Here is a 23,753-nt window from a genome sequence, read left to right on the forward strand (position 1 = left end):
TGAATTGTTAAACTTCGACCCATGGTAAGTGCTGGTGGGATTATCTTTACGGCACGGGTTCTACAGAGCGAGCCTGATACGAACGCATGCTTTTTAAATACAAAATCAAAACGCGTCAAAATATCTGGCGTAGAGGAAAGTTACTTACTTCCCCTCGCCCGTCAGCAGCCATCAAAGTATTCCACTGAGCGATGGCTAATTAAAAGCGGCGATAAGCCGGTGCCAAATGCGGAAAGGAGCTTCAAGCCTGGCCCGTCGAGCGGAGCTGTCCTGTCGGGGTTGTGGTCTCCAGTAGTCTAGAGTACCACTCTGTACAAGTCTTCCATACTCCTACTTTGATTTCAGACTTGACAATTGACAAATTCAACAATGCGCCAACGAATAACATACATCCAAAAACCCTCTTTACCCTTCCACCCCTCACAAACAACGCTCACCCGTGACGCCCTATACGTCGAATCTCTCGACGCTGCCCGCGAAGAACGCGTGACCTTTAGCTTCGACGAATTACCTAGTGAGGTGTGCACTATACCTACTGCTTCATCGCAACGCTCTTTTGGAATTGCCAATAAACTGCGATGATTGGCGGCTAATTTGCAAACCGTATTCAGCTCTGGCAGGTCCTGAGACAATGCCACCAGCTTCATATTCGGTGGGCGAGTAAGAGGGCATTTGAAGCTGTTTCGCCGTTGTCGAGTCGGATAAGTCCTGGCTTGCATGTGTTCTACTCGCCGGTCGAATCCGGAAGGGCGAAGCGGGATAGTGAGGGGAGGTAAGCGAGCCTATCGTAACTAGCCCAGGGTTCTGGGTGGGTTGCAAAGCTGGCGCGGGAATACAGAATACTGACGCAGTTCTGGGTAGGGAGCCGCTGTGCACGTTACTGAAGAAGGTGTTTGATGACGGGTTGCGATGTGAGAGTCCTGAGGTATGGACCTAGTTCTCCCGTTCCCTGCTTCAGTGACCCAGGTTGACGTCTAATTGTCCAGAAATCCTTCATAACACCTCCCATTCTCTCTAAGCGCTTCGCTTCGACGACTGCCTACCAATTTTACGAATTACTACCGTCTCTCGAGAACCTTGTGACATACATTCAGCAGAAGTTTTGTGGGATAGATGATAAATGCCACCAACGGGCGGCGTCGATCCTATCTGCCGATTCGGTAGATATCAACTATGATAGTATATCGCATGCACTGACAATGAGTGGGTTCTGGTCCCAGGCTCCAGAGGGACAGGGATGGACAGAGACAATCGGAAAGCATGAAGGTGGGACAGATAAAGTGGAGGCTGGGCTTTTGGGAGCAGAGCCCGCGAGTGAACCGGAGGAGATAAAGGTCGGTGGACTGTTGGCTGTTGTTGGGCAGGATGAGGAGCTGAGTATGTCCTCATAATTTTCGTCCAAACTGGCAGCGACTAATCTGTGGTTTAAGAACCTACGCTGTTCTCGTTCCCCTCACGACATCATCCTCTCCATGAAGATGCAACGTACTCGGTCACGTTTCCGCCTCCAACTGGTTTGCATCCTACGATGACCATCTCGATGGCACCGGAAGCGCTCAAGGAGCCCCCGGGACTTCCTGACGCAACCTGTGCGTTGCATGCCTACCTCACCTTGCCTTCAAAACTATTCGGCGATAAGTACCAGCTTTCAACCACAGACCCGTTGTTCCTCAAGTCTCATAATCTGGCCTCTCTCCGGGCAGTGGCAGGAGAGACGGACCTCGAAGCTCCAGACTGGTCCATATCTCGTTGGGGGTCGAACTGGCTACTTGAACTAGCTAGCCCGTCTGAGTCTGACAAGATTGCAGGAGAGTGGAACGTCACAATCCCTCTACACCTGCGATATCTGCTCCCCTCAGAATCAGGGTACCGGCGCGCATCAGTACCCTGGCCCGTGGTCTTCTGGGCGTGTAGCGCGGAAGATGGCACAAAAATGGGAGTGAACCCATTTGATCGTGTGAACTTGGGATGGGAGGGACTATTTGGCCCTCGAACCATGTTCTACCAGCTACACCCTTCGCCGAGCCGTGAAGGTGGCAACCTGGTAGAGGAATTGGAGGTACCCGTTCTTACACTGAAAGAAAATAGCGGTATCTTCAATAGTCAGGTCATTGAGCTGGGCACAATCGCAGTTATTTCCCTCGGTTTCTTGTGGGTGCTGTGGAAATTGGGCTTAGTGGCACGCTCATCGGGAATCCGGCCGCGGCATCAACGCTGCGCCAGAAAGCGGGATAAAGCTGAATAGGCGGTCTCTAGCTTAATACGCTGCAAGTTTAGCGATTATTCCTCGGCATAGCACCTAAGAATCTAGATAGACAGGATAGCATGTGTCACGTATCCCGGAGGCCAAATGGGCTTGACAGTAGTACGGAACCCTGAATAGCAGAGCGAAAGCCGCCAATCTTGTGGTGTCATGTCGGCTCCATATCGAAATCCCGGAGACTGGGTATATCAACGAGAATATCACTCAGCCAGGAGAACCCCGGGTAATCCATAAGCGTGTGATCCGACTGCACGGCAGACTCCCGAATCTGAGTCTCGGCGGGAGCAGACATTGACGGGTTAAATTGCAGCACCTCCCTAAGCGTCCGGATATCTTCCTCCTTCCGCCGCTGATGCATCACAATCATCAGATAGGCTGTCGTATAGGCCTCGCGCATAACCTCCGTATCATACGCCGAGGCAACTTCGTGCAGCGTATGCATCGAATCACGCAGCATCGCTAGCGACGCACGGTTATCAATAGCCACCAGAGTGCATACAACCTGGAAGGGGACATTTGCGATCTGGTGCCAGGGGGAATTGACTGCAACGAGTTCGGAGACGGCCTTAAGACCCCTCCCCGAGAGCGCCAGGACGCGGTCGAGGAGGTCTCCTGAGATGATAGAGTTGAGGGCACGTAGGCGGCGGTAGATGCAGAGCATTAGGTTACATTGGACGAGGATGAGATGGGGCTGGCTGTAGACTATGTTGCAAACGTCTGTCAGGGCAATCTCGAGGTTTGATATGTCCTGTGCTTCGTTTGGATCTAGGCTTTCGGAGATGGGAAGGAGGTTGAAGATGTCTGTTGCTGTTTCTGTTCCTGCTGAGAAGCTTGCTGTAGAATTTGGATTTGGATTTGTTGGTCGTGGGCTTGGGGGGAGAGAGGTTGCGCCTTGAAGGACGACGCGGGAGCGACCGAGTTCGAAGGATATCCAGACATTCAGATGGCGGGCCATGGCGAAGAGGCGCCGTCGGGTTTCAGGGTCGCAGGATTCGCTTGTTGACGCTAGATCCAATGCTGTATTTGATGACGGCTCGATATGCATTCCTGTCGCTTCAATGAGGTGCATTAGAGAGCAGCTGGCCATCCAGGCTGCGTGCGCGGTGGCCGTCATCCTAAGGTACGCGACCCTCAACACCCAGCCCGTCACCGTTTCAAGGGGAGAGACCGGTTCGGACTGCAGGCTCTGCTCAAGGATCGACCGAGCAGACTCGACAAGCTGCAGTTCCGTCGTTGTAGCTCGTCGGCGGGAAAACAGATAGCCAAAAGCAGCAACGCCGCAGAGCACGGCGTCGTAAGGATCAAAGCCCGGAGACTCGGACGTGGCCGGCAGCCATCGCCTACTTATTTGGCGCAGTAAAGTATCCTGATCGATAAAAGGGTAGCAGGGATCCACCCTCTCAAAGAAGATACCAGCCAGAGATCGCATCTCATCCTGGGAGATGATCTCGACCACTGCCCGTGGCTGAACAGATGCCAGGGCTGCCGCCCATTCTGGAGTAGGAAAACGGGCTCCAACATTCCAGCCAAAAAGGTGCAATTTTGGAGCTCCCGCCACATCGTTCTTTGGATTGAGGCGCCGCGCAAATGCCGCGCCCGAATTCGCCTCGAGGGCTTTCAGCAGGAGTCCCGCCAAAACGGCTGGGTTTGATTGTTGACCTTGCTGCTGCCGTTTCGCGGCGATATCATTCTGTACCGTTGCTGGACTCAGCAGCGAGCTTGCCGCTGGCTGTGACTGGAAGTGCCGGATATCTTTCTTCCTGCGAGAAAGCAGGTCGTAGTGGCACTCAGTGCCCACCTGTATACAGGTACTGCATGGACTATCTCCAGAGCACTTTCGCTTCCTAGTTTGGCAATTTTTGCAGGCTACCCTGGATCTCTTTCGGCCCTGATCGGCCATGGTCGGCAGCCGGTTCCTCTTGATCACAGGAGGACAGAATAGAGAAATATACAGGATTATGGCTTTTCAGCCTCCAAAAGGCTTCCATCCTAGCTAAGGCGTCACGTGTCAGGTACCTCCAATCATTTTAAGGTTTTCCACTCTCAACCGAGGTTTCTTGACTTCTCAATTCTTTAGCACTAGAGCTGTCTTAAAGTTCATCTTTCAAATTGTTCTGACTAGTCTTACAGCATATTTACTAAGCTCAGCTGTGGCTCATAAGTCATCGTACTTCCGCCCATCGGGGTAGTGCATGAGTTTCTTCAACTCGTCCAAGTCTGGCATTCCAGCAGGTCCAGGCATATAATGCAGATTGTCTCGATACGAAGTTCCATTTGTCCATAGCTCATTCCTGCGTAGAGCATCGGTGACCGATCCTTGATCAATATACGTTCTGGCCTCCACTATCTGTCCTTCATGCCATCTCGTCACCCAAACATTGACCACTTCGAAGGTATCCCCTGCCTGGATTAGCAAAAGAAAGATATATGAACAGCCGAGAGACGCTTGGTACCTGTATTGAGCAGCCCTCTGAACTGAATTTCTTGGACAGACCACCGGCTATTACACCCGCCATGAATCGCCTGCGGGTGAACCTCGAACTTCTCTGCATGCTCCGAAAAACAAACCGAGACTCTTCGAAGCGCATTAACGTAGAAATGGAGCAGATCGTGGTAATGACCCGCAACCGGGTGGTGGCCCATAACGTGGAAGTCGACGTCCTTGTGGACGTACGTGAAGAGCTTGCCCATGTCATTCTCAAGCACTTTGAACACGTCGTATATGTACATCTGGCTCACGTATTTGCAGTCAGTAGAGGGATTCTCGAATCGAAATCCCTCCCTTCTGGGATCTGGAGGGCTATCGACAACTCCGTCGCCGTTGCATCGACCGTCCGGGTCGACTACTCCCGACCCATCGCAGCCAGGGCCCTCGAGGAGTTCCTGGGATTGCATGGAGAATAGGTAACTGGTCCATAGAGGTAGAACGGCGTAGCCGGGGTTGCTGGTAATTACGACGCAGACTACCGCCGCCTGCAATAGATGCTTCCAAATCATTGGGTCAACCTAGACCAATTTCGTTATTGCCGTTCTCTGTGATCAGTAGCAGCTTGGTTCTAGCAATTTGGTTTAATATGTATGGCCATTGATCACCCCAATTGCTCTTCAAGGAATATCCCGAGAGCATTGTGCTACCAAAACTTGAGTTTGACCAACGAAAACACACCGAGGCTGCAGAAAAGAACCGAGAGGTGAACGAGACGCGTCCGCTTGTATGTCATCTCACCATTCAATATTCGTTAGGTAGGATAGCATGAACCGAAAGTACTCCGAGTAAGCCGTGCCTGTGATGTCACAATTAACAAACATCATTCTTCACTGAGCCGGTGCTGCGGGCCATCGGCGATGCCTTGAGGATTTCATGATGAGAAGGAAAACTTCGGTCTCACGAATCAGATAAGTTTTATCAGTGATTTTATTTCTTTTTTATTCTTATCTCAAAGAAAGACTCCTTGCCACAGAAAGATCGCGATGACACTATCTTCCAGAGTAAGGGCTCCGATAACGCAGCAATAATACGAGGGCTGTGATTGGCGGGACACTACCCTATGGCCAGCGTGCAGCAGGGGCTTGACTGTTCAATTAGTAACTTTATTAGGGCACAGAAATTAAATAGGCTATTAGTACAGGGCGGACGTAGAAGTCGGTGAGGGAAGGACCTAAGGAAGGCGCAACCGGGCCGACTCTCGGGCCACCTTTACTCCACAGGAAAATTCGCACCCTTAAAACTGGATTTTCCCTCCAGCTCTTGACTCACTTCTTTCCCAAGCCTCGAGAGCACAACTACGAAAGCCCATGTCCTTCTAAAACAACATCTCAACCAAACTTCATTCCTATATCAGTTTAAATAACTGGTAAAGAAAATCGCGTTCATGCCAGCGGCACCTTCCACCTTCACTTCTCAGGTATGCTCGCTCTCTTTCTATGACGATTTTTTCTTCGTCCACAACCCTGTACAGGAAGTTCACCGTGCTAACATTCACCAGGATTACATCTCGGACCACCTCTGGAAAGCTTCCGGAAACTATTGAAGCGTCCCTCGAACAATTTTCGATATTCACGTCTCTACAAAACCAATATACTTAAATGATGTTCAGCCGATTTTTCAAGGCGGTCCCCGCCAGGGCTCCGGCCTTCCCATCTCCTTTGCCTGTCTACCAGGCTCGCACTATGGCTACTGTCCGGAACCACAGGCCCGTTGAAAGGGCAACCTTCACGATCCGAGATGGTCCTATCTTCCACGGAAAATCTTTCGGTGCCCGTACCACCATTTCCGGTGAGGCGGTCTTCACCACCTCTTTGGTCGGATATCCCGAATCTTTGACCGACCCCTCCTACCGGGGCCAGATTCTGGTTTTCACCCAGCCTTTGATTGGAAACTACGGTGTGCCGTCTACCGAGAGGGACCGCCATGGTCTTCTAAAGTACTTTGAGTCGCCCAACCTCCAGGCCGCTGGTGTCGTCGTTGCCGACGTTGCGGAGCAGTACTCTCACTGGACCGCTGTCCAGAGTCTTGGTGAATGGTGCGCCCGCGAGGGCGTTCCTGCTATCTCTGGCGTCGACACTCGTGCAATTGTCACTTATCTCCGCGAGCAGGGTTCCTCCCTCGCTCGTATCACAGTGGGTGAGGAGTACGACGCTGATCAGGATGAGGCTTTCACCGATCCTGAACAGATCCACCTTGTTCGTCAGGTCAGCACTAAGGCTCCCTTCCACGTGAGCGCTGCCGACCCTCAGTGCCACGTTGCCGTCCTTGACTGTGGTGTCAAGGAGAACATCCTGCGTAGCCTGGTCAGCCGCGGAGCTAGCATTACGGTGTTCCCCTTCGACTATCCCATCCACAAGGTCGCTCACCATTTCGATGGTGTCTTCATTTCCAACGGCCCTGGTGACCCCACCCACTGCCAGGACACCACCTACCACCTTCGCCGCCTGATGGAGACTTCGCAGGTTCCCATCTTCGGCATCTGCTTGGGTCACCAGCTTTTGGCCCTTGCTGCTGGTGCTCGCACTGTCAAGCTGAAGTACGGCAACCGTGCACACAACATTCCTGCCCTCGACTTGACCACTGGTCGCTGCCACATTACCAGCCAGAACCACGGTTACGCTGTAGATGCGTCTACCCTGCCTTCTGACTGGAAGCCCTACTTTGTAAACTTGAACGACTCGAGCAACGAGGGTATGATCCACAAGTCTCGCCCCATCTTCAGCACCCAGTTCCACCCCGAGGCCAAGGGCGGCCCTCTTGACTCCTCGTACCTCTTCGACATCTACATCGACAGTGTCAAGAAGTACAAGAACAGTCAACTTGCCTTCCACCCTAGCCGGGAGACACTTCCCAGCCCTCTCTTGGTTGATCTCCTGCCCAAGGAGCGTGTCGATGTTGCCCCTACTATCGGTATGCAGAACGTTGCTGCTGCTGCGGCGGCGGCTGCTGCTACCGCTTAAGTGAATTTGGGAAATATCTTCTACGGAGTCTTGGTTACGGCTTGGGTCTAATGTTTTATGTTTGGGTCATATATCGTTCTAGTTCAAATATTCTCCTATAAATTGAATATATTTTGACATTCTTTCTGAAACAAACGTAGGTTTTTGGATTTCTATCAGCTGGCCGTGATCTCTTCTACCAATGCTATAATAATATATATTCATTCCGTGCCCTTTCATCATTCATCTACTTAGCAATAATCGATACCACATCCTCATCAGCGACAACATGACTCAACCCAACCCGCTGCGGAATATGCCTTGCGCTAGCACCCCAAACCAATGCATATTTGAACGTCTCCTTCAGCGTCCGATGAATCTGATCGCAGACATCCTCAATTGTAGAATTATTCCGAACAATCAGCGCCTCGCTGAAATCAGGCTCGACGCCTTTTCTGTGGTGATATTAGGTTTCAGTTCCCGGAAATGCAGTTAAGAGTCGACGTACCGTTTCGTGTATATTCGCATCAGGCGGAGTTCCTTCCAGATGCGATCTACGACGTCTTGTACAGCGAGATCGAGCTCGCAGCTCATGACTGCTGTGTGTGGCTCGCGGGCTAGTTGGTCGAGGAATTCGATGCTGACGCTGTCAATTTTGTTGTAGACGTAGAGACTGGACTAATCAGCTTCCTTCTGCCAGAATTAACAAGCGCGGAAGTGTGGAATTACCAAGGAATGTATTTCCTGTGGTCCTTCATGATCACGTCGATGAAGTCGTCGATTGTAGCTGGTATAGATGTTAAAATGTGATGATCAAGACGGGAAACTAGAAGCGGGAGAAGTAGGCGCACCATTTTCGTCACGGACAAGGACCTCGCAGTTGAGCATCTTATAGTCTCGGAGGACGTTGTAGATCATCTTTTCGTCGAGGTATTTGGGTGGTGTCTGAAAGGTGATTTTCATGCCACCTGCTTTCTTTGCTTTCAGGTAGATGTTCCTGGGCTGACGTTAGTGAAACGCTATGTCAGTTTGCGAAGGGATACTGTTGGGTATTCTCACGGTGGTTCCCTGTTAAGCCGGATGCCAACAGCATCCAATTCAGCCTCGAGGAGGGCGCGCTGTTCAGCCTTTTTAGTAGCGTCGAGAACCATCAATATCAGATCACTTGTCTACCAGTGCACTAGTTAGTATCTGGATACCACTCCTTGCCTTGCAGCGCCAACACACCTTAGCAGCGGAAATAACCTGCCTCCCCCTTCCCTTCCCTTCAGAAGCTCCCTCGATAATACCCGGAAGATCAAGAATTTGAATCTCCGCACCCCCATACTCCAGCACACCGGGGATAGCAGTAAGGGTTGTGAAAGAGTAAGCGGCAGCCTCACTCTTTGTCTTGGTGATCTTGCTAAGGAAGGTCGATTTACCAACGGACGGAAAACCGACCAGTGCAACACGCGCATCACCGCTCTTGCTGACATCAAAGCCTGCGCCGCCGCCGCCAGAGCCGCCTGTGGGCTCGAGCAGTTGTGCTCTTAAGCGGGCCAGTTTTCTGAGACGGGTAAGCTAGGTTCCAAGGATTAGTAGGAAGGAATTGAGAACTTACCCCTTGAGAAGTCCTAGGTGGTATTCTGATAATTATTAGTTAGTCGACTTATACTTAAGGTTTGCCATGATATGACCGCACCCGTGGCCTTGTTCTCTATACTCGAGTTAGTTGCGGGGTTGCTTTCTGATAGAGTAGATTATTGAAACTTACTCTGCGTCCTTCGCATCTCATCCTCGATCCTGTCAGATATCAAAGATGAGTACCAAATCCCATCAACTTATCATCTCGACCACATACTCCTTGATCTTCTCTGTGATGTTCACCATCTTGCTGGTTGAAGAGCCCCGCGGAATCAGATATCAATATTAAATAGCAGCAGTATACACCAGAGCCAGGTTTTTGAGTAGTCCAAAGGCCTGAGGCGCACTATTTGAAACAAGCAGCAACAGACTACACAAGTTAATCGGTTCCCCGGATTCAGTCCTCTCCAAATTTGTCGGCGGAATCTCCGCAGCTTCAAATTCGTCGTGATGCCAAGGCCCAATCTGGCTTAAGTAATCATCTGCCTAGGTCTCTGAAATTCCCGCCTTTATCAATAACGTCAAACAACCTCATTCAACTAACTCAAACATTCAGCGATGGCAGACACAGCAGTGATCGATACACCACCTACAGCGGCCACAGCAGAGCCGTCAGTCGAGTCAACGCCGCAAGATGGCGAAAGAGAAGAAATAACACCAAATGGAGAGAACGCTCTTGTCCAGCAACAATCAGAAACCGCCGAAATAGGTATCACAGACGCGAACAGCACACAGAAGAAAACGAAGAAGATCGTTCGGCGGAAACGACGACCTGCACGACCGCAGGTTGATCCTGCGACGTTAAAGTCCGAGCCTCCCCCACAAACAGGAACCGTGTTCAACATCTGGTACAATAAGTGGTCTGGCGGCGATCGCGAGGACAAGTATCTTTCGAAAACTGCGGCGCCGTCACGATGCAACATCGCAAGAGATAGTGGGTATACGCGCGCAGATAAAGTGCCGGGCTCTTATTTCTGTTTGTTTTTTGCTCGGGGGGTATGTCTTCTCGACCTAAAAAACTTGTCTACGCGTAAGATAAAGCTTGCTAACAGGTTACCGGCAGGTATGTCCCAAAGGCCACGAATGCGAATATCTCCACCGCCTCCCTACCCTGCACGACCTATTCAACCCAAACGTCGACTGCTTCGGCCGCGACAAACATAGCGACTACCGCGACGATATGGGCGGTGTCGGCTCCTTCATGCGCCAGAATCGCACGCTGTACGTCGGCCGCATCCACGTAACCGACGACATTGAGGAAGTTGTCGCCCGACATTTCGCAGAATGGGGCCAAATTGACCGGACCAGAGTGCTTACATCGCGCGGCGTCGCTTTCGTTACCTACACCAACGAAGCGAATGCACAATTCGCAAAGGAAGCCATGGCGCACCAGAGCCTGGATCATAACGAGATTCTAAATGTGCGGTGGGCGACCGTTGATCCAAATCCGTTGGCGCAGAAGAGGGAGGCAAGGAGGTTAGAGGAGCAGGCTGCTGAGGCTGTGAGGAGGGCGCTGCCAGCGGAGTTTGTGGCGGAGTTGGAGGGGAGAGATCCTGAGGCGAAGAAGAGAAAGAGGATTGAGGGGAGTTATGGACTGCAGGGGTATGAACCTCCAGATGAGGTGTGGTTTGCGAGGGCGAAGGAATTTGAGGGTACGGGAAATGAACCTGCAAAACTTGAGGCCCCTGAGCAACCGCTCATGATTGAGGGTGGAAGTGCTTCAACGCCTCAGAACGAAGTTGAATCAAGCGGCGGTATCTTTTCCAGCTCGGCCGTTGCTGCGTTAAGAGGACTGAATGGTGGCAATGTAACGACCAAACCAGCGCCGCAGGCTTCAGGCCCGTTGGTAGCTTATGGAAGTGATGATGAGAGTGATTAATTTCTATTATCTTGCATGTATAATATAAATGCTACCTGGTTTCGGCATTTTCTTCCTCTGTAATCGGGTCGGTAAGTTCGGGGTATAATTCGTCATAAAAGTCGCTGAGGGGAGATGCTGAAATTCCACATCACCCAGAGTAATCATCACATGCGTCACACATACCACATACACATAAATACAAAAACCCTCTTATGTACTCCTCATCGTTCATTGCCACCCCCTAGATCATAATACAAACACGAACCTGTTCTGAAGTTGTAGATGAAAGCATTCCCGGGATGATCGGCGCTATCCCCATGGCTTTCACTTGCAAATTCAGCAAGCAGATCGTAGACTTGTTGCAAGTACTTGCGCTCGGTGAGAGGCGCGTTTTGTATGACCGCGCGCCAGCTGTCCGGGTCAGACAGGCGGGTGTCCCTTATGGCTTCAAGCAAATCGTCTCGAGTGTCGATGGCTGCAATTGGACCGTTAAGGGACTTTTCGACAACCTCTCGCGCGCGTGTAAGAGCTAGAGTCTGGTTAGCCCAGCATCTGGGGTAGGCTGAGTTAACGCTTACCTTGTTCGACAATATTCCTCCGGTTTGTCTTTTTGCTTCTATGTTGTGATACGAGAATGCGCACATCATTGGATCGATCGCTGGCAGGCGCGTTCACTTCAGACTGACTTGGGAGCCGCGCAAACCGCGGATTCTCTGGCGCTCCCTCCCGTTGGTTCCGCGCACGTATCTCGCTGCGAAGCCAAGGTATAAGCTCAGAGCCGCGTATATCCAATTCTTCCTTCGGCACAAGACACCTGACTTTGAAGCCTCGCTCTTTGCTGTCCTGTTTTGCAATGACAATCCAGCTATGATTGTGCTCTTTGTACTTCGTAAGAAGCTCTTCTAAAGAGGATGCATCCACTGCCAATTCGGCACTAATATTATTGGACCAGAGATCTTGAGTCAACTGGACACCCATCTCGCGTAGGATTGTTGGGTCAAAGCTAGCCACAAGTACATCACACTAGGAATATCGTTAAGCACGGTACAGTAGGGTGTTCGTCGGTACCCACTCACCCTTCTCGTCTTCCAGAACGCTCCAACGTCTGTCTCCGGATGCTTGAGGGATGCCTTAGTCGGAGCTTTGACGTAGTCGATCATCGCAGAACTGAGCCTGTCCCAACTTAAATTAAAGCCTACTGCATGAGGCTGAGCACGGTTTGTCGTGACGCCCGAGCGAAAATCCTGCACCAAAGAGTCATAACGACCACCGGCCGCAAAGACATCGCGTCGTTTGCCGTCAAATATGCATTGAAAGAGTATGCTCCCTCGAAAGAACTTGTCGTTCAAGCTACTCAGAGGACAGATAAAGAATTTCCGCTTGATCTTAAAGCCCTGCAAGAAAGTAACTAGGGAATTGATTCTTGCAAAAATCGGCGTTAATCGCTCGGCGAACTCAGTGCCTTCCATTATTGCCCGTAAGCGCTTTTGCGTTTGCTTGGGCGTGTCTGCCCAAATCAGCAACATGGTTTCACACAGGGTAATTGATCTTACCTCTAAAATCAAACCTGGCAAGTTCGTCTAGCGAGGTGGAAGCAACCCCAATTGCGGGTGAGCGAAGTTCACTTCGAATCTTCTGCATGGAATATTTGCCGACATTCAGCCTACTGATAACCTCTTTAACCAAGGGAATCTGGGAAGGTTTGATGCGGCAAAACTCCATCACTAGCTGAAGCAGGTCCGAATGGTTTATCAGGAAACACATAGGGCTGGCCTTCAACGGTGGAAATTCTTCAATGATCTCGTCAAGAACTTTAACCACCTCTGCCTCCTTTAAGGCCAGGTCTAAGGTATTGCGCGACACAATGTCAAAATCCACTTCTTTATGAGTTCTTGGCTCACCACCGTGAGGTGTATCCCTGTAGACAGTACCAAAAGCAAAGGTCTTTTCGAGTGAAGGGTCTTGCCGGGGAATTGCACGTGCGTTCGGGAGCGTTAGATCGAAGGGTAACTGGAGCATATTACCAGATGCGTCAAGAAGCCTTACGTCGCCACTATTGTAATGTTGAGATTTCGGAAACAGCATCTGTCTTGTAGTCTCCACGGCACCGTGCTTGCGGAAGATCGATGTAAGCCTTTCTTTGACAAGACCGTGCATGAGGAGCTCGTTCGCTGCCGGTGGGGCACGTGAATGCATGTCCCAGGCAATATCCTCGACCTTTTTTGGAGATTGAGAAAATATAGCAGAGAGGATCTTCTTGTAGTCGGGAGAGCTAGGATCAGAGAGCAGATGCATGATTGCGCGTCTGAAAGTCTCCTCCTCGACCTGAAGTGGAATCTGACCGCTATGGAGCAATTCTGAAGCAGATGGTCGTTCGGCCGGATTATGACTTAGAAGCGACTTGATGATCTCTCCCTGAACTACTTTCTCGGAATCCTGGAAGGTGCTGGGCAGCACATGATGTCTTTCCCTGATAGCTCGTAATGTTTGATCGCGTTCCATAAGCGTTGGTAATGGATGGCACATCTCGAAAAAAATGACTCCCAGAGAATACATCTGGCTCAATTAGGAATCGAGAACCGACAACCGACTACACAAAGTGACAAGATAAACTTACATCGACCTTCTCATTGTAGTGTCCCGCAAAACCGGATTTCATTTCGGGTGCGACGTAATAAGTTGTACCCAGGCTTCGAGTTAGGTTGCCTCCGAAATCTGCCGCTGCAGAGGAGCGTACAGCGGTTGTGAACTGGCCGCTCGTGGCTAGACCAAAATCTCCAATACGCGGATTGCTGGCTGCATCTATGAATATATTGTCGGGCTTGAGGTCGCGGTGGATAATGCCATTACTGTGAATATGAGTCAATCCATCGAGGATCTGGCGGAACAAACGCCAGGATCTGTCGACATCGTCATAGAGGCCATTTTTTATGAGATCTCGAAGCGTCTTGCAGAATCAGTATCAGCGTCTGATTACAAAAGTGAAAGAAGACGCGCATGATGATTTACTTACGTGTTTCTCGCAGTACTCCATCTGAATGTATAGCGCAGTGAGCATTGGCCGGCCATGCGAGCCCGACCTGACTCGGCTAAGTTCTTTGCCCGTGCCACTTTCGGTGCCAAAGGTTTCAGGCGATGAGCCCTTTTCTCTAGTAGATATCGTTCCGGCGTCCTCTTCATCGCTGTCCGGCACAAACTCTATGTTTGGGTAGCCGCTCGAACTAATGAAATCAAGACCGCCTGTAGTACTGTACTCGAATTCCTCCGAACGTCTGCTACCAACAGAATATCCGTCTGTGAATGAGATTGCTTCCTCGTCACTCTGATCATAATCCTCCTCAAGCCAAGCGGTAAAATAGCGTACCACATATGGGTGATTCAGGCGCGACAACAGCATGATTTCTGATAAAGTATCTTTCAATGCAGCGGCAGATTTATGCGAGATTTTCTTGACAGCGTAAAAACGACCGTCGAGCTTGTTGCGTGCTTTGACAACCTCACCAAAGCCACCTTTACCCAAGCGTCCAGCTTCGTCGAAATCCTGGTGGTAGCGTGAAAATGAAGGGAGGCCGCCGCTAAAGGATTCAAAACGTGGACGCCGCGATAATGACATGGAACTCGAGGCACTCGTCCGCATGATCAAAGGACTGTCGACACGAAAGAACTCCGAGGGCTGCAACTGAAATGCTGTGGGTCTCTTTTTTGGGCTTGGCCTAAAGAACTCCTGTAGCAAATCATGCAGCGGGGGCGACAATTCAAGGTTGTCCGCGAGCGCATTGGCCGAAGTATATCGTTGAAGCACGTCTTTTCCGAAGGCCATTTGGAGGAACACTATTCCGAGGTCCCAAACATCAGTCTTCATCGTTGGAGAAGAGTTCCCTTGTGTTAGCTCCGGTGGGAACCAAAAGGGAGACTTGGATGCCATGAGAAGCCGTTTGTTTCCAGCTGCGTCTGGTAGAGCTTCTTCTATACTTGAGAGCAGCTTCACAATTGTCCCACCCGTGGTATTCCTGAACAACAGAACACGCCCACAATGGATGTTCCCATGGACAAAGCCATGCCGATGATAGTACTCGAGTGCTTCAAGAAGCTGTATAGTCCAGCTACGGATCATTTCAACCGGTACCGTACCAACTATGTCCAGAAACTCGGAAAGCGAGCCCTTGTTCGCATGCTCAACCAAAGCGAATACTGTCCAAGTACTGTCTTCGGAGTGGCCAGAGTACAGTGGCGTCTGGATCTTGAAGCCATAGAAGTCAACTAGATTTTGGTGCCGAAGCCTCTTAAGACTTTCAAGCTTGTCCTCACTCAGCCGCATTTGCTCACGGAAGGCTAGGGCGTCAGCTCCCTTTTCATTGATTGACAGCTCCTTCAAGACTAGGAGAGGGGCACAAGGTCGGCTCTCTGGAACCACAGGCCTCACTATAAATGTACTCGCTCCATGTACACTTTTCAACAAAGTCTTCCCATATACCGCTCGGAAAACTAATGGACCCTCGTCTGCATCCGTTATGACCAACGGCGGATCAAAGGTAATTGCTCCAGGTACACTGACCATGCCCTCAGAATCGCCAGCTACTTCCAGCCCGGACGATCTGCTTTTCCGGCGTGACAGTGCTTTCGTACGCTTATTGATAGCATCTTGTACCAGTTGCTTGAGCTCTAGCTCCTCCTTTGCTGAAGCTGCTTGTTGCTTTCGGAGCTCTTCTTCCTTTGCACGCTCCGCTCGTTCGATTGCGGCTGCTTCTTGCACCATCCGTTCCTCCTCTAAACTGGGAATATCCTGATCATGAGCCTGAGCTTCCGCAGCATCCTCTAAGATTTCCTGGATCGAATCCGCCAACTCATATATCATCTCGGATCCCAGAAGGGCCCTAGGCTTATTTCGTAGGATATCGCGAATCCTTGACTGGGCGCCTTGTCGGAGGTCTTCTAGATTCTCTGCGGTGATATTTGGGCACGTCTTGGGATAGGTGGCTGGCAGCTCGACGAGCAAGTCTAAACGAACTTCGGCATTGGAGGGTGCTCGCAAATGAAGTCTAAAAGAAACTTCCGACGAGCGCTGCTCGACAAGTCAGGGCACCAGAGGTTTAGATCGGATCGGGTAAAGGAGACTTACGTGCCACGCAGACCGCCGTTGCTGCACATCTTCAAAGTCGTCGCCATAAATTGAGCGAAGAGCCTCAACTTCCTCCTGGTGTATTTCTTGGTAATTCGTCGGAGCCACTACTGGCAGTTCAATAGGCCTTGAATCCGGGAAAACTCGCGTCTTCTCCACCTTGGGAGAGGAGTTCTTGAGGACATTTGTCTTCTTCTTGTGATGGTGAGGCATAGCGGGGCGCGGTGAAGTACATAGGAGCACTGATAAACACCGATTTGAGTGGATGGTCTTTGTCACGACAAACAGCGACAAAGATGCAGCCGAAGCTGCAGCCCTCTATGGCTCGGAATAGGACATGTCTAGGATGAAGAGACAAACAAGATGGAAGAGACAACTAGGCGAGAAAGCGTACTTTCAACACCAATTGGGCATTGACAGCAGAAGAGGGGAAAGAAACCTGGTCCAGATGAAAGAGCGGTGATCGAACTGCCATGCCAATAATCGTCCAACGGCCCCGCCCGTCCCGTCTTTATTCCGCCACCGCCCGGCAGTTCTGCCAGCAGAGGATTACAGCTTAGAGTATAAACAAAGCACGTCCAACCACGTCACGGTCTCCGCTTTGTCGTCAAAGGTGGCTCCATTCCGAGCCAGATGACGCCCTATCACTTGCTGCCTGAATAAGTCTGTGCCATCACGATGCTTGGATGGATGGGCGGTCAAACTGAACGCGCTGCAGGTGCGAGTTTATCATTCCCCAGAGAAAGCGGACGCGGCAAGCGCAGCGCTTTCTCCTAAGACTATCACGCGCTGACTGAATTTCTGCTGCACTTCTCAGACGACTCCAAGGTGATGGAGCCCCCGGAGACTCCTGCGCCTATTTTCGCACTTCGCGCGTTTCAGAGCGCGTTGTTCGGAACCCCCAAAGCCGACGATGAAGACAATACCAACGTTCACCTGAAATTCAAGGAGCAGGCCCACAACCAACAATTAAACAAGAACAGCACCTTGCCAAGGCCGATTGAGCGAAATGGAGACAGTTCAAAAACCAATCCAGGCGACATCGATTTGGCTGTGAACGCGATGGCATCCCCGACGAAAAGTATCCTCATGACACCCGGCACCGTGTCAAATCGACGGAAGACAGTTTCTTTTGGAGAGGGCGTAATCGACAATGAACGCAAGCGCGATGATGTCTCAACCAAACCTGTGAAGACGCCAATACCCGCTACGGGAATTATCAGCAGTCAGTGGGCATCGAGCTCGTCGGAAGGAAAGCGGAGCAAACTCACTCAGGCGCTACTGGACTCACGCGAAAAATCTTCTAGGACATCTGAGAAATCCTCTCAAAAGCCGGATGAGACTCGCTCGGCAAAAGGTACTGCTAATTCTGACGCAGCGCCCGCTCAAGGAAATGACAATGAAGATACGATCAACATGAACGAGCCACGCTCTCGGTCTGGCAAATACTGGAAGGCAGAGTTTGACAGCTACCGGTCCAAAACAGCCTTGGAGATAAGGAGGCTGATCCAGTATCGCTCAGCCGCCAAAACGTATGCGAAAAAGAAGGATGAAGAGGCCTGCCGCCTAGCTGCAAAGCTGAAAGAAGAAGAACTCAGGGTTGAGGAAATGGAACGCCATGTGACGCAACTTGCCTCCACTATGGTTGCGGAGAACACGCGGGCAGACAAAGAGCAACTTGTCCAAGATCTGACGAAGCAGACAGCTCTGGCGCTACAATATAAGCACAAGGTCAGCTTGTTACGTAAGACCTTAGAACAGCACGGTGTTGTCGGCAGCGAAATCGACGAAATTGCAGGAGCATCAGAACCTAGCGTTGCTTCCAGAGAGACGTCGGAAGCTTTACAGAAATCCCAGCAGGCGTTAGCAGAGGCGAACGCCAAAATTGAGGACATGAAGCGGCAGCAGTCAGACTTTGAAAAACTCAAAGGACTTGCTCTGAGTTCCGAGCAAAAAGCCTCTGACTTGGCGAAGGAGAACGCGTCTCTCAAACACACACTTGCGCGGTTCAAGCAGGAAGCATCAAAATATGAAGGCCGACGCAAAGAGAGGGAAGCGAGGCTGAAGTCGCGGGAGTCCAAGCTGGAGACGCGGATTCAGGAGTATCGTGAAAGACTAAAATCAGCATCTCAGCAGCATCGAAAGCAGGAAGAAGAGTTAAAGCTATCATTTGACCAAGAGCGCCGCCAGATGCAGGAACAGATTGATATGCTGAAAACCAAACTACGAACATTCGAGAGTGCGACGGAGCTCAGGGCGCGAGCTCGCCCAGAGAGCCGCATAGATCATGAAAGGATTCATACATACGACTTTGGCGCCACCATTTCTCAAAAAGATGCCCTTGACGAAACCGCTGAAACTGACCAACCACCCAGTCCAAGTCCGCGGGGCAAGGATCGCCCTCCGTTGAGTGTAGGGACCGATCTGACAGACTCGGATCTGAGACAGGCGATGAAGGAAATGGGCATTGAAGATATTGACGAAAAATTCAATAATCTGGGAATATCTCCTCTAAGATCATTCAAGCCTCCTCGTTATCGAGACGACACCGATATTCTCCCGCCGTCTTCGCCGCCCGATTTTGGGTCGTGGGTCGCTTCAAACCAACGGCGTAATCCAGAAACCCGTAACTCGCATATACTCTATGTACCACGTCAATCTTTAGATGATAGTCACCAGGCCCAAACCAATCGCCTCCAGTCCCGACGCGCAGCTACGAAATACGCTCCCGACCACTCGTCCTCAGGACCGGATACACATCAAATGGACCGCGCACGGAGACGGCAAACTGTTGCTGCTGCCACTACTACTTCACAGCAGAATTCATTGTCGCTGGACCGAATGATGGCTGCCCAGGCGCGCCTCAGACGAAGGGATGACTCCCGCAAACTTGTTAGAGATGATGGCAAGGAGAACATGCGGACAACAGTGAGAGCTTAAGACCTTTTCTTCTTTTGCTATTTACTATGTTTCTTCCTGATTTCATATACGAGGGAATTGTAAGTATGTTAGATTGCCTCTGGTGTGCATCTGAGATCTTCATTCCTTATGTTAGCGTGGGTTGGCGTCTTACCCTGCAGTTTACGATGCTCCAGATTGGGGATTATACCCTCGTTCGGGCAAATTGAGATACCAGTTTTCCTTTGACCTTACAAATGCTATTAATGTCTTACGAGTATTATTCTCTTTTTTTGCCATCTAGTCTTCCATCTATATATTCTCGCTATATACAACCGGCATAAAAAGCACTAAGCGCAGTCTGTCTATCTTACTGCTCTTTTCCTATACGCACCCCAACCACTTATCATACCGTCTAATCTATCCCAATTCGACTTCATATTATTTCAGTAACGAAACTCAAGCCTTACCGTCACAGAAAGAGATAACAGCCCACTTCCCGCTCCACGCCCACTCGCGACCTTCGGATCCCGAGCCCTCGTAAGCCTTACGCAGTTCCTCGTCTTTGCCGGCTGGAAGACCGACAACACAATCGGCCTTGCAGGTGCGGAATGACATGACGCGGATGCCGGAGTGCGGGCCTAGTGGGCCGATGGCTGTCGCGAAGGGGGTTGTCGGGTCCCAGGCAGCCTGGAGGGATTGTTAGTGTCTCAGAATAGAAGTAGAAATATGAAAAATTCAGGGTGCGGTAGGAGTTAATAGTATTGTGAACGCACATCGTTAATAAGCTTTCGGTAGTTAAGGTCACCCTTGAACAGGACAAGTTCGGCCTCTTTCAAGTCTTCGAAGAGATCAGGTGCAACGTGCGGCATGCGCCAGTAGGAGCCGCCTGCAGTCCAGAAGGGGTGAGGGCGAATGATTAGCTTGCCCTCCGCATGGAAATGGCTCCACTGGTCGAAGAGGAACTTCACCTCCACGACCTCCTTGTCTGAGAGAGGGCTTTGCTGATTTCCAGACTCGTCAGGGGCAGTATAGAAGCTCTGGGGGTCAGCGATGGCCTGGATAAGGTCTGCGAAGTCGCGTGGAATAACGTCCGACACGAACCAGGGGATCAGTTTGGGCCGAAGGACTACGCTTGTAGCGATACCAGCCGACAGGAGATATCCGGCGAGGATGAGGTCGACGAAGAGCTCGAAGCCGGCGTTGTCCAGAACAATGTCGACGCGGCGCTCGCCCTTCTTTTCTTCCCTGGCTCGTCGAAGGACATCGAATGCGGCATTGAGATCATTGACGATGATATTCTCCTCTGCTGCCTTGCGTGCCTTCGAGCCCTGTAGTTTTTGAATATCCTCGTATGTGAGGTTTGTCAGAAGCGAGAGGTCAGTGGCATTGCCCCACAGACAGATCTCGCACATCTCCGAGAAGAGCAGGCGATCGGAATCTTCGGTGTTCTTTCCTTCCTTTGCCTCCAAGGCTAGCTCCTTGTATCTGGCGGCCAGCTCGAGCACGGCAGGTCGGGAAGATTTAAAAGTGGACATCTTTTGGCGGGCGAACACATCGTAGCCTTTCCAGTGTTTCGACCGAGCGAAGAGCGTGCTCACGCGCCTGTCTGTGTCAATATTGTCAGCGTCAATCGTCAAGTACGATGCCCAATGTCGATGAACTCACAAAGATAACACTCCGAAAAAAGCCATGACACATTATGCCACTTAGGGTTTCCTCGCTTCTCTAATTCCTCATTATACTCCTGGATACCTGGCTCGCCGTCGTCGTCGAGAGGCCTAGCACACAATGACAATCAGTACCGTCATCCCGGGAGTAAAAGTGCTCTTAAGAGAGTAAAGCAACCCACGTCAACTGCCTATCATGCTGTATCTCATATTTAAGCTTCGCCAACTCCTCAATGATGGTCTTTCCCTCCTTGCGCTTCTCCTCATCCGTCACATCGGCGACAGTCCGATGCAGGTCATCAATGGCTCCAGTCTAGGCCGGCTCTACTATCAGATGCTGCATGTGTACTTAGCCAGAAGTGTGCTCACCACAATCACAGGCCATCGGTCGTTGACAGACTTGTAACCAAAGCTCTTCGGGTCGGAGGTGAGGTATGGAGCTGGAGGCGGTGTTAGTCCTATTCTCTGTCCTGCAGAAAAGATGGCTGCGCTTACGAATCTGGGGGTCAAACTCCATTTTGACAGAAGAACTTAGATATTATGGGAGCGGGTGATGGAACGAAAGAGACGCAAAAGACGATGGAAGTCGTCAAAATACGCGAGAAACATAGTTGTGGAGTAGTTGACTGATGACTGCATTCGACAACGATCGCGGGGTCGGCGGGGCCGTGTCCTTCATCGCTGGGTAAGATTGCTCCGATAGACTACGGTGTACGGTATACGAGGTGTGGCCAATTTGTAAGTCGAGTATATCACAAATTCAGACTACTTAGCAAGCGACGCTAAAAGCGAGCAATAGATGTACTCATTTAAAATGCCTCTTTGCCCAATGCTACCTAGATTTGCATATTCTATCCTAACATAGACACCATGACATAAATGGAAGAAGATGCTCCCTATGGTAGATTGTTCCGCTATGCAAAATCTGGGAATCGTAAGTACCGTATCGAGTACATTCATATACTAAGACATCCACCCAAAAAAAGGACAAGCAATAACGATCCCATCCCAAGGTCTCAAGAAGTCCGCAAACTGCGCCACAATTGGCGAGGCCATGGCCATGATCGTTCTGCTCCGACTAGAACGATAGCTAGGGTACCTGTCCCTCAAACGCCTAACACTGCGAAAAGTCGAGTTCAGCTCACATCAGAGACATCAGTGAATTTTGGGCATAAGCCTAGATGCTATCAGTACTTCATTCACGATAAGAGAAGGCAAGACACGTGTAAGACTCACCATCGGCTTGATATCTGGGTGAGGCACCGCCTCGAAAACCTGATATTCGAGCTTGAGTTCTGGTCCGATCTTGATGAAAGCACCCTTGTTCTCTGTCGTATCGCAGTATTTCGGAGCAGAGAAAACGGTGATACACCGTCCATCGTGCTCAACCTCGTACCCATTCATGCGCACCTCGTGCGAGCGGATGATAGCTTCCAGCCCGTTGTTCTCGCAGAAGCGCTTTGTGACATCAGGACCGAACTGGAGACCAACACCTCGCTTGCTGGGTCCACGACCAGGCTCTGTCTGGGGATCAGTCCATAGCATCTCCATCATCAACCCTTGCTGACCGGGTTGCTTCTGGTTGTGGCGGTTGAGCTTTCGGATATCATCCAACGTCGTCTTGTCGTCGGAGAATAAACCACCGTGGAGGACAAGGTACTTGTTGCCAATCAGGGTGGCAAGAGGTAGCGCTGAGAAGGACTCGGAGAAGACCTTGAACATTGTCTCGTTGTATTTGGCCCGGCATTCACCTTCGAAGCCATATACCTTGTTCATATCGTCCGTTTCGTGGTTTCCACGGTTCAGGAAAATACCGTTTGGCCGCAGCCACTTGTACGCGTATAAAAGAAGGGCAATCTCAGTAGACCACGAGCCACGATCAACAAAGTCGCCATTGAACAGGTACGCGTGAGTGTCGGAAGGGAATCCGTTCAGCCGGAAGATTTCCAATAAATCGAAGAATTGTCCTACGATCGTTGTCAGTTTCAACCAAACCACCTCCCCTCTTTCCACAGGGGGATCGACAGAAGGAAGACCAACCATGCGTATCACCACAAACAGTCAACCTCTTGCCCTCATCCACCCCAATCTCAACCATCGTCGGCTCGGCATAGACAATTTCTTTCACAGCCTTTACAATCTGGAACGCATACTTCCGGTGAATCTTCTTCCCGTTCTTGAACCGCTCAATCATATCGTCGATGAACTCCTGCGTCATCTCCGACCCCAGTCTCACACCGTCATATCCATCATCCACAGCAATAGCGTCAATATCTAAACTCTCAAAAGCCGACGGCGGGTCTGCAACCTCAATCGCCTTCTCAAATTCCAGCCGGCGCACCAGCTTCTCGCACTCCGCCAATTTTAACTTCGCATCGCGGTTACCCGGTTCGCGCTTCACAACGGCTTTGAAATCTCGCATCGCATCGCGATAATTCAGAATCGCACTGTTTGCCAGAGCTCGTCGCCAGTACGCCTTGATGTAGTTCGGATCCAGCTCCAGTGCCTTCGTGGCGTCCGCAACCGCGAATCCGTATGCTTCGAGTTTGATGTGGCACTACAGTCATGGTAATCACAATATTAGCCATGGATAATTGTGCCATAAAGACTCCGGCAAACTGGACTGAAAATATCGCAACGTACCTGAGCCCGGTTACTGAAGAATGACGGTTCTTTGTCATATTTCTCGATCGCCTGGGTGTAAAAATCTACAGCAGTGGGCCACTCATGCTGAGCAAAGGCCTTGTTACCCTGCACCTTCAGCGCAGTGGCTTCCTCAACATCTTGGGAGGCCATCGCAAGATAGAAATCGACCGGTTTGTCGGCGGGGGGCGCTGGAGGAGTTTTCGGTAAGAGAGCACGCGGAAGAGAGTACGCGGGCAAGGCAGAGGG

The 23,753-nt window shown here is 50.8% G+C and overlaps 9 protein-coding genes across 9 annotated transcripts; 4 read left to right on the forward strand and 5 right to left on the reverse strand.

Moving 5' to 3' along the window:
- Nucleotides 1-319: 319 nt before the first annotated feature.
- Nucleotides 320-2,387, forward strand: BDW70DRAFT_135949 (uncharacterized protein). Its single transcript, XM_073736782.1, has 5 exons — nt 320-519; nt 612-772; nt 862-925; nt 987-1,377; nt 1,431-2,387. Exons 1-5 carry the CDS (start codon nt 370-372, stop codon nt 2,243-2,245), a joined length of 1,581 nt encoding a protein of 526 aa, XP_073596054.1. The 5' UTR covers nt 320-369; the 3' UTR covers nt 2,246-2,387.
- Nucleotides 2,359-4,207, reverse strand: BDW70DRAFT_168037 (putative C6 transcription factor). Its single transcript, XM_073742360.1, has one exon. The coding sequence runs from the start codon at nt 4,161-4,163 to the stop codon at nt 2,412-2,414; it is 1,752 nt and encodes a 583-aa protein (XP_073596055.1). The 5' UTR covers nt 4,164-4,207; the 3' UTR covers nt 2,359-2,411.
- Nucleotides 4,208-4,352: 145 nt separating this feature from the next.
- On the reverse strand, nt 4,353-5,635 carry BDW70DRAFT_49383 (nuclear transport factor 2 family protein). The gene is made up of 2 exons (XM_073744134.1): nt 4,717-5,635; nt 4,353-4,663 (listed from the first exon to the last, which is right to left on the reverse strand). The coding sequence occupies exons 1-2, from the start codon at nt 5,258-5,260 to the stop codon at nt 4,419-4,421; spliced, it is 789 nt and encodes a 262-aa protein (XP_073596056.1). The 5' UTR covers nt 5,261-5,635; the 3' UTR covers nt 4,353-4,418.
- Nucleotides 5,636-6,022: 387 nt separating this feature from the next.
- cpa1 (carbamoyl-phosphate synthase (glutamine-hydrolyzing) CPA1) lies at nt 6,023-7,830 on the forward strand. Its single transcript, XM_073736783.1, has 2 exons — nt 6,023-6,168; nt 6,250-7,830. Exon 2 carries the CDS (start codon nt 6,350-6,352, stop codon nt 7,709-7,711), a length of 1,362 nt encoding a protein of 453 aa, XP_073596057.1. The 5' UTR covers nt 6,023-6,168; nt 6,250-6,349; the 3' UTR covers nt 7,712-7,830.
- A 15-nt stretch (nt 7,831-7,845) lies between these two features.
- On the reverse strand, nt 7,846-9,697 carry BDW70DRAFT_49392 (putative GTP binding protein (Gtp1)). Its single transcript, XM_073744135.1, has 10 exons — nt 9,531-9,697; nt 9,444-9,472; nt 9,372-9,386; nt 9,291-9,315; nt 8,918-9,236; nt 8,750-8,859; nt 8,542-8,687; nt 8,420-8,477; nt 8,199-8,363; nt 7,846-8,145 (listed from the first exon to the last, which is right to left on the reverse strand). Exons 1-10 carry the CDS (start codon nt 9,557-9,559, stop codon nt 7,938-7,940), a joined length of 1,104 nt encoding a protein of 367 aa, XP_073596058.1. The 5' UTR covers nt 9,560-9,697; the 3' UTR covers nt 7,846-7,937.
- A 161-nt stretch (nt 9,698-9,858) lies between these two features.
- Nucleotides 9,859-11,242, forward strand: cwc2 (active spliceosome conformation promoter CWC2). The gene is made up of 2 exons (XM_073744136.1): nt 9,859-10,309; nt 10,377-11,242. The coding sequence occupies exons 1-2, from the start codon at nt 9,872-9,874 to the stop codon at nt 11,190-11,192; spliced, it is 1,254 nt and encodes a 417-aa protein (XP_073596059.1). The 5' UTR covers nt 9,859-9,871; the 3' UTR covers nt 11,193-11,242.
- Nucleotide 11,243: 1 nt separating this feature from the next.
- cpcC (putative protein kinase (Gcn2)) lies at nt 11,244-16,704 on the reverse strand. Its single transcript, XM_073744137.1, has 7 exons — nt 16,294-16,704; nt 14,188-16,236; nt 13,792-14,121; nt 12,728-13,730; nt 12,251-12,681; nt 11,753-12,197; nt 11,244-11,703 (listed from the first exon to the last, which is right to left on the reverse strand). The coding sequence occupies exons 1-7, from the start codon at nt 16,504-16,506 to the stop codon at nt 11,396-11,398; spliced, it is 4,779 nt and encodes a 1,592-aa protein (XP_073596060.1). The 5' UTR covers nt 16,507-16,704; the 3' UTR covers nt 11,244-11,395.
- Nucleotides 16,705-16,881: 177 nt separating this feature from the next.
- BDW70DRAFT_135960 (uncharacterized protein) lies at nt 16,882-19,696 on the forward strand. The gene is made up of 2 exons (XM_073736784.1): nt 16,882-17,011; nt 17,111-19,696. The coding sequence occupies exons 1-2, from the start codon at nt 16,972-16,974 to the stop codon at nt 19,231-19,233; spliced, it is 2,163 nt and encodes a 720-aa protein (XP_073596061.1). The 5' UTR covers nt 16,882-16,971; the 3' UTR covers nt 19,234-19,696.
- ppt1 (protein serine/threonine phosphatase PPT1) lies at nt 19,651-23,657 on the reverse strand (the record flags this gene model as incomplete). Its single annotated transcript, XM_073739108.1, has 8 exons — nt 19,651-19,881; nt 19,968-20,800; nt 20,860-20,972; nt 21,044-21,174; nt 21,231-21,301; nt 22,094-22,828; nt 22,902-23,418; nt 23,505-23,657. The coding sequence occupies 8 exons, from the start codon at nt 23,655-23,657 to the stop codon at nt 19,651-19,653; spliced, it is 2,784 nt and encodes a 927-aa protein (XP_073596062.1).
- Between the last annotated feature and the right edge of the window lie 96 nt (nt 23,658-23,753).

Source organism: Aspergillus foveolatus (assembly GCF_047715535.1).
Source record: "Aspergillus foveolatus strain CBS 279.81 unplaced genomic scaffold BDW70scaffold_23, whole genome shotgun sequence".
In the NCBI taxonomy this organism is placed as follows: Eukaryota; Fungi; Ascomycota; class Eurotiomycetes; order Eurotiales; family Aspergillaceae; genus Aspergillus; species Aspergillus foveolatus.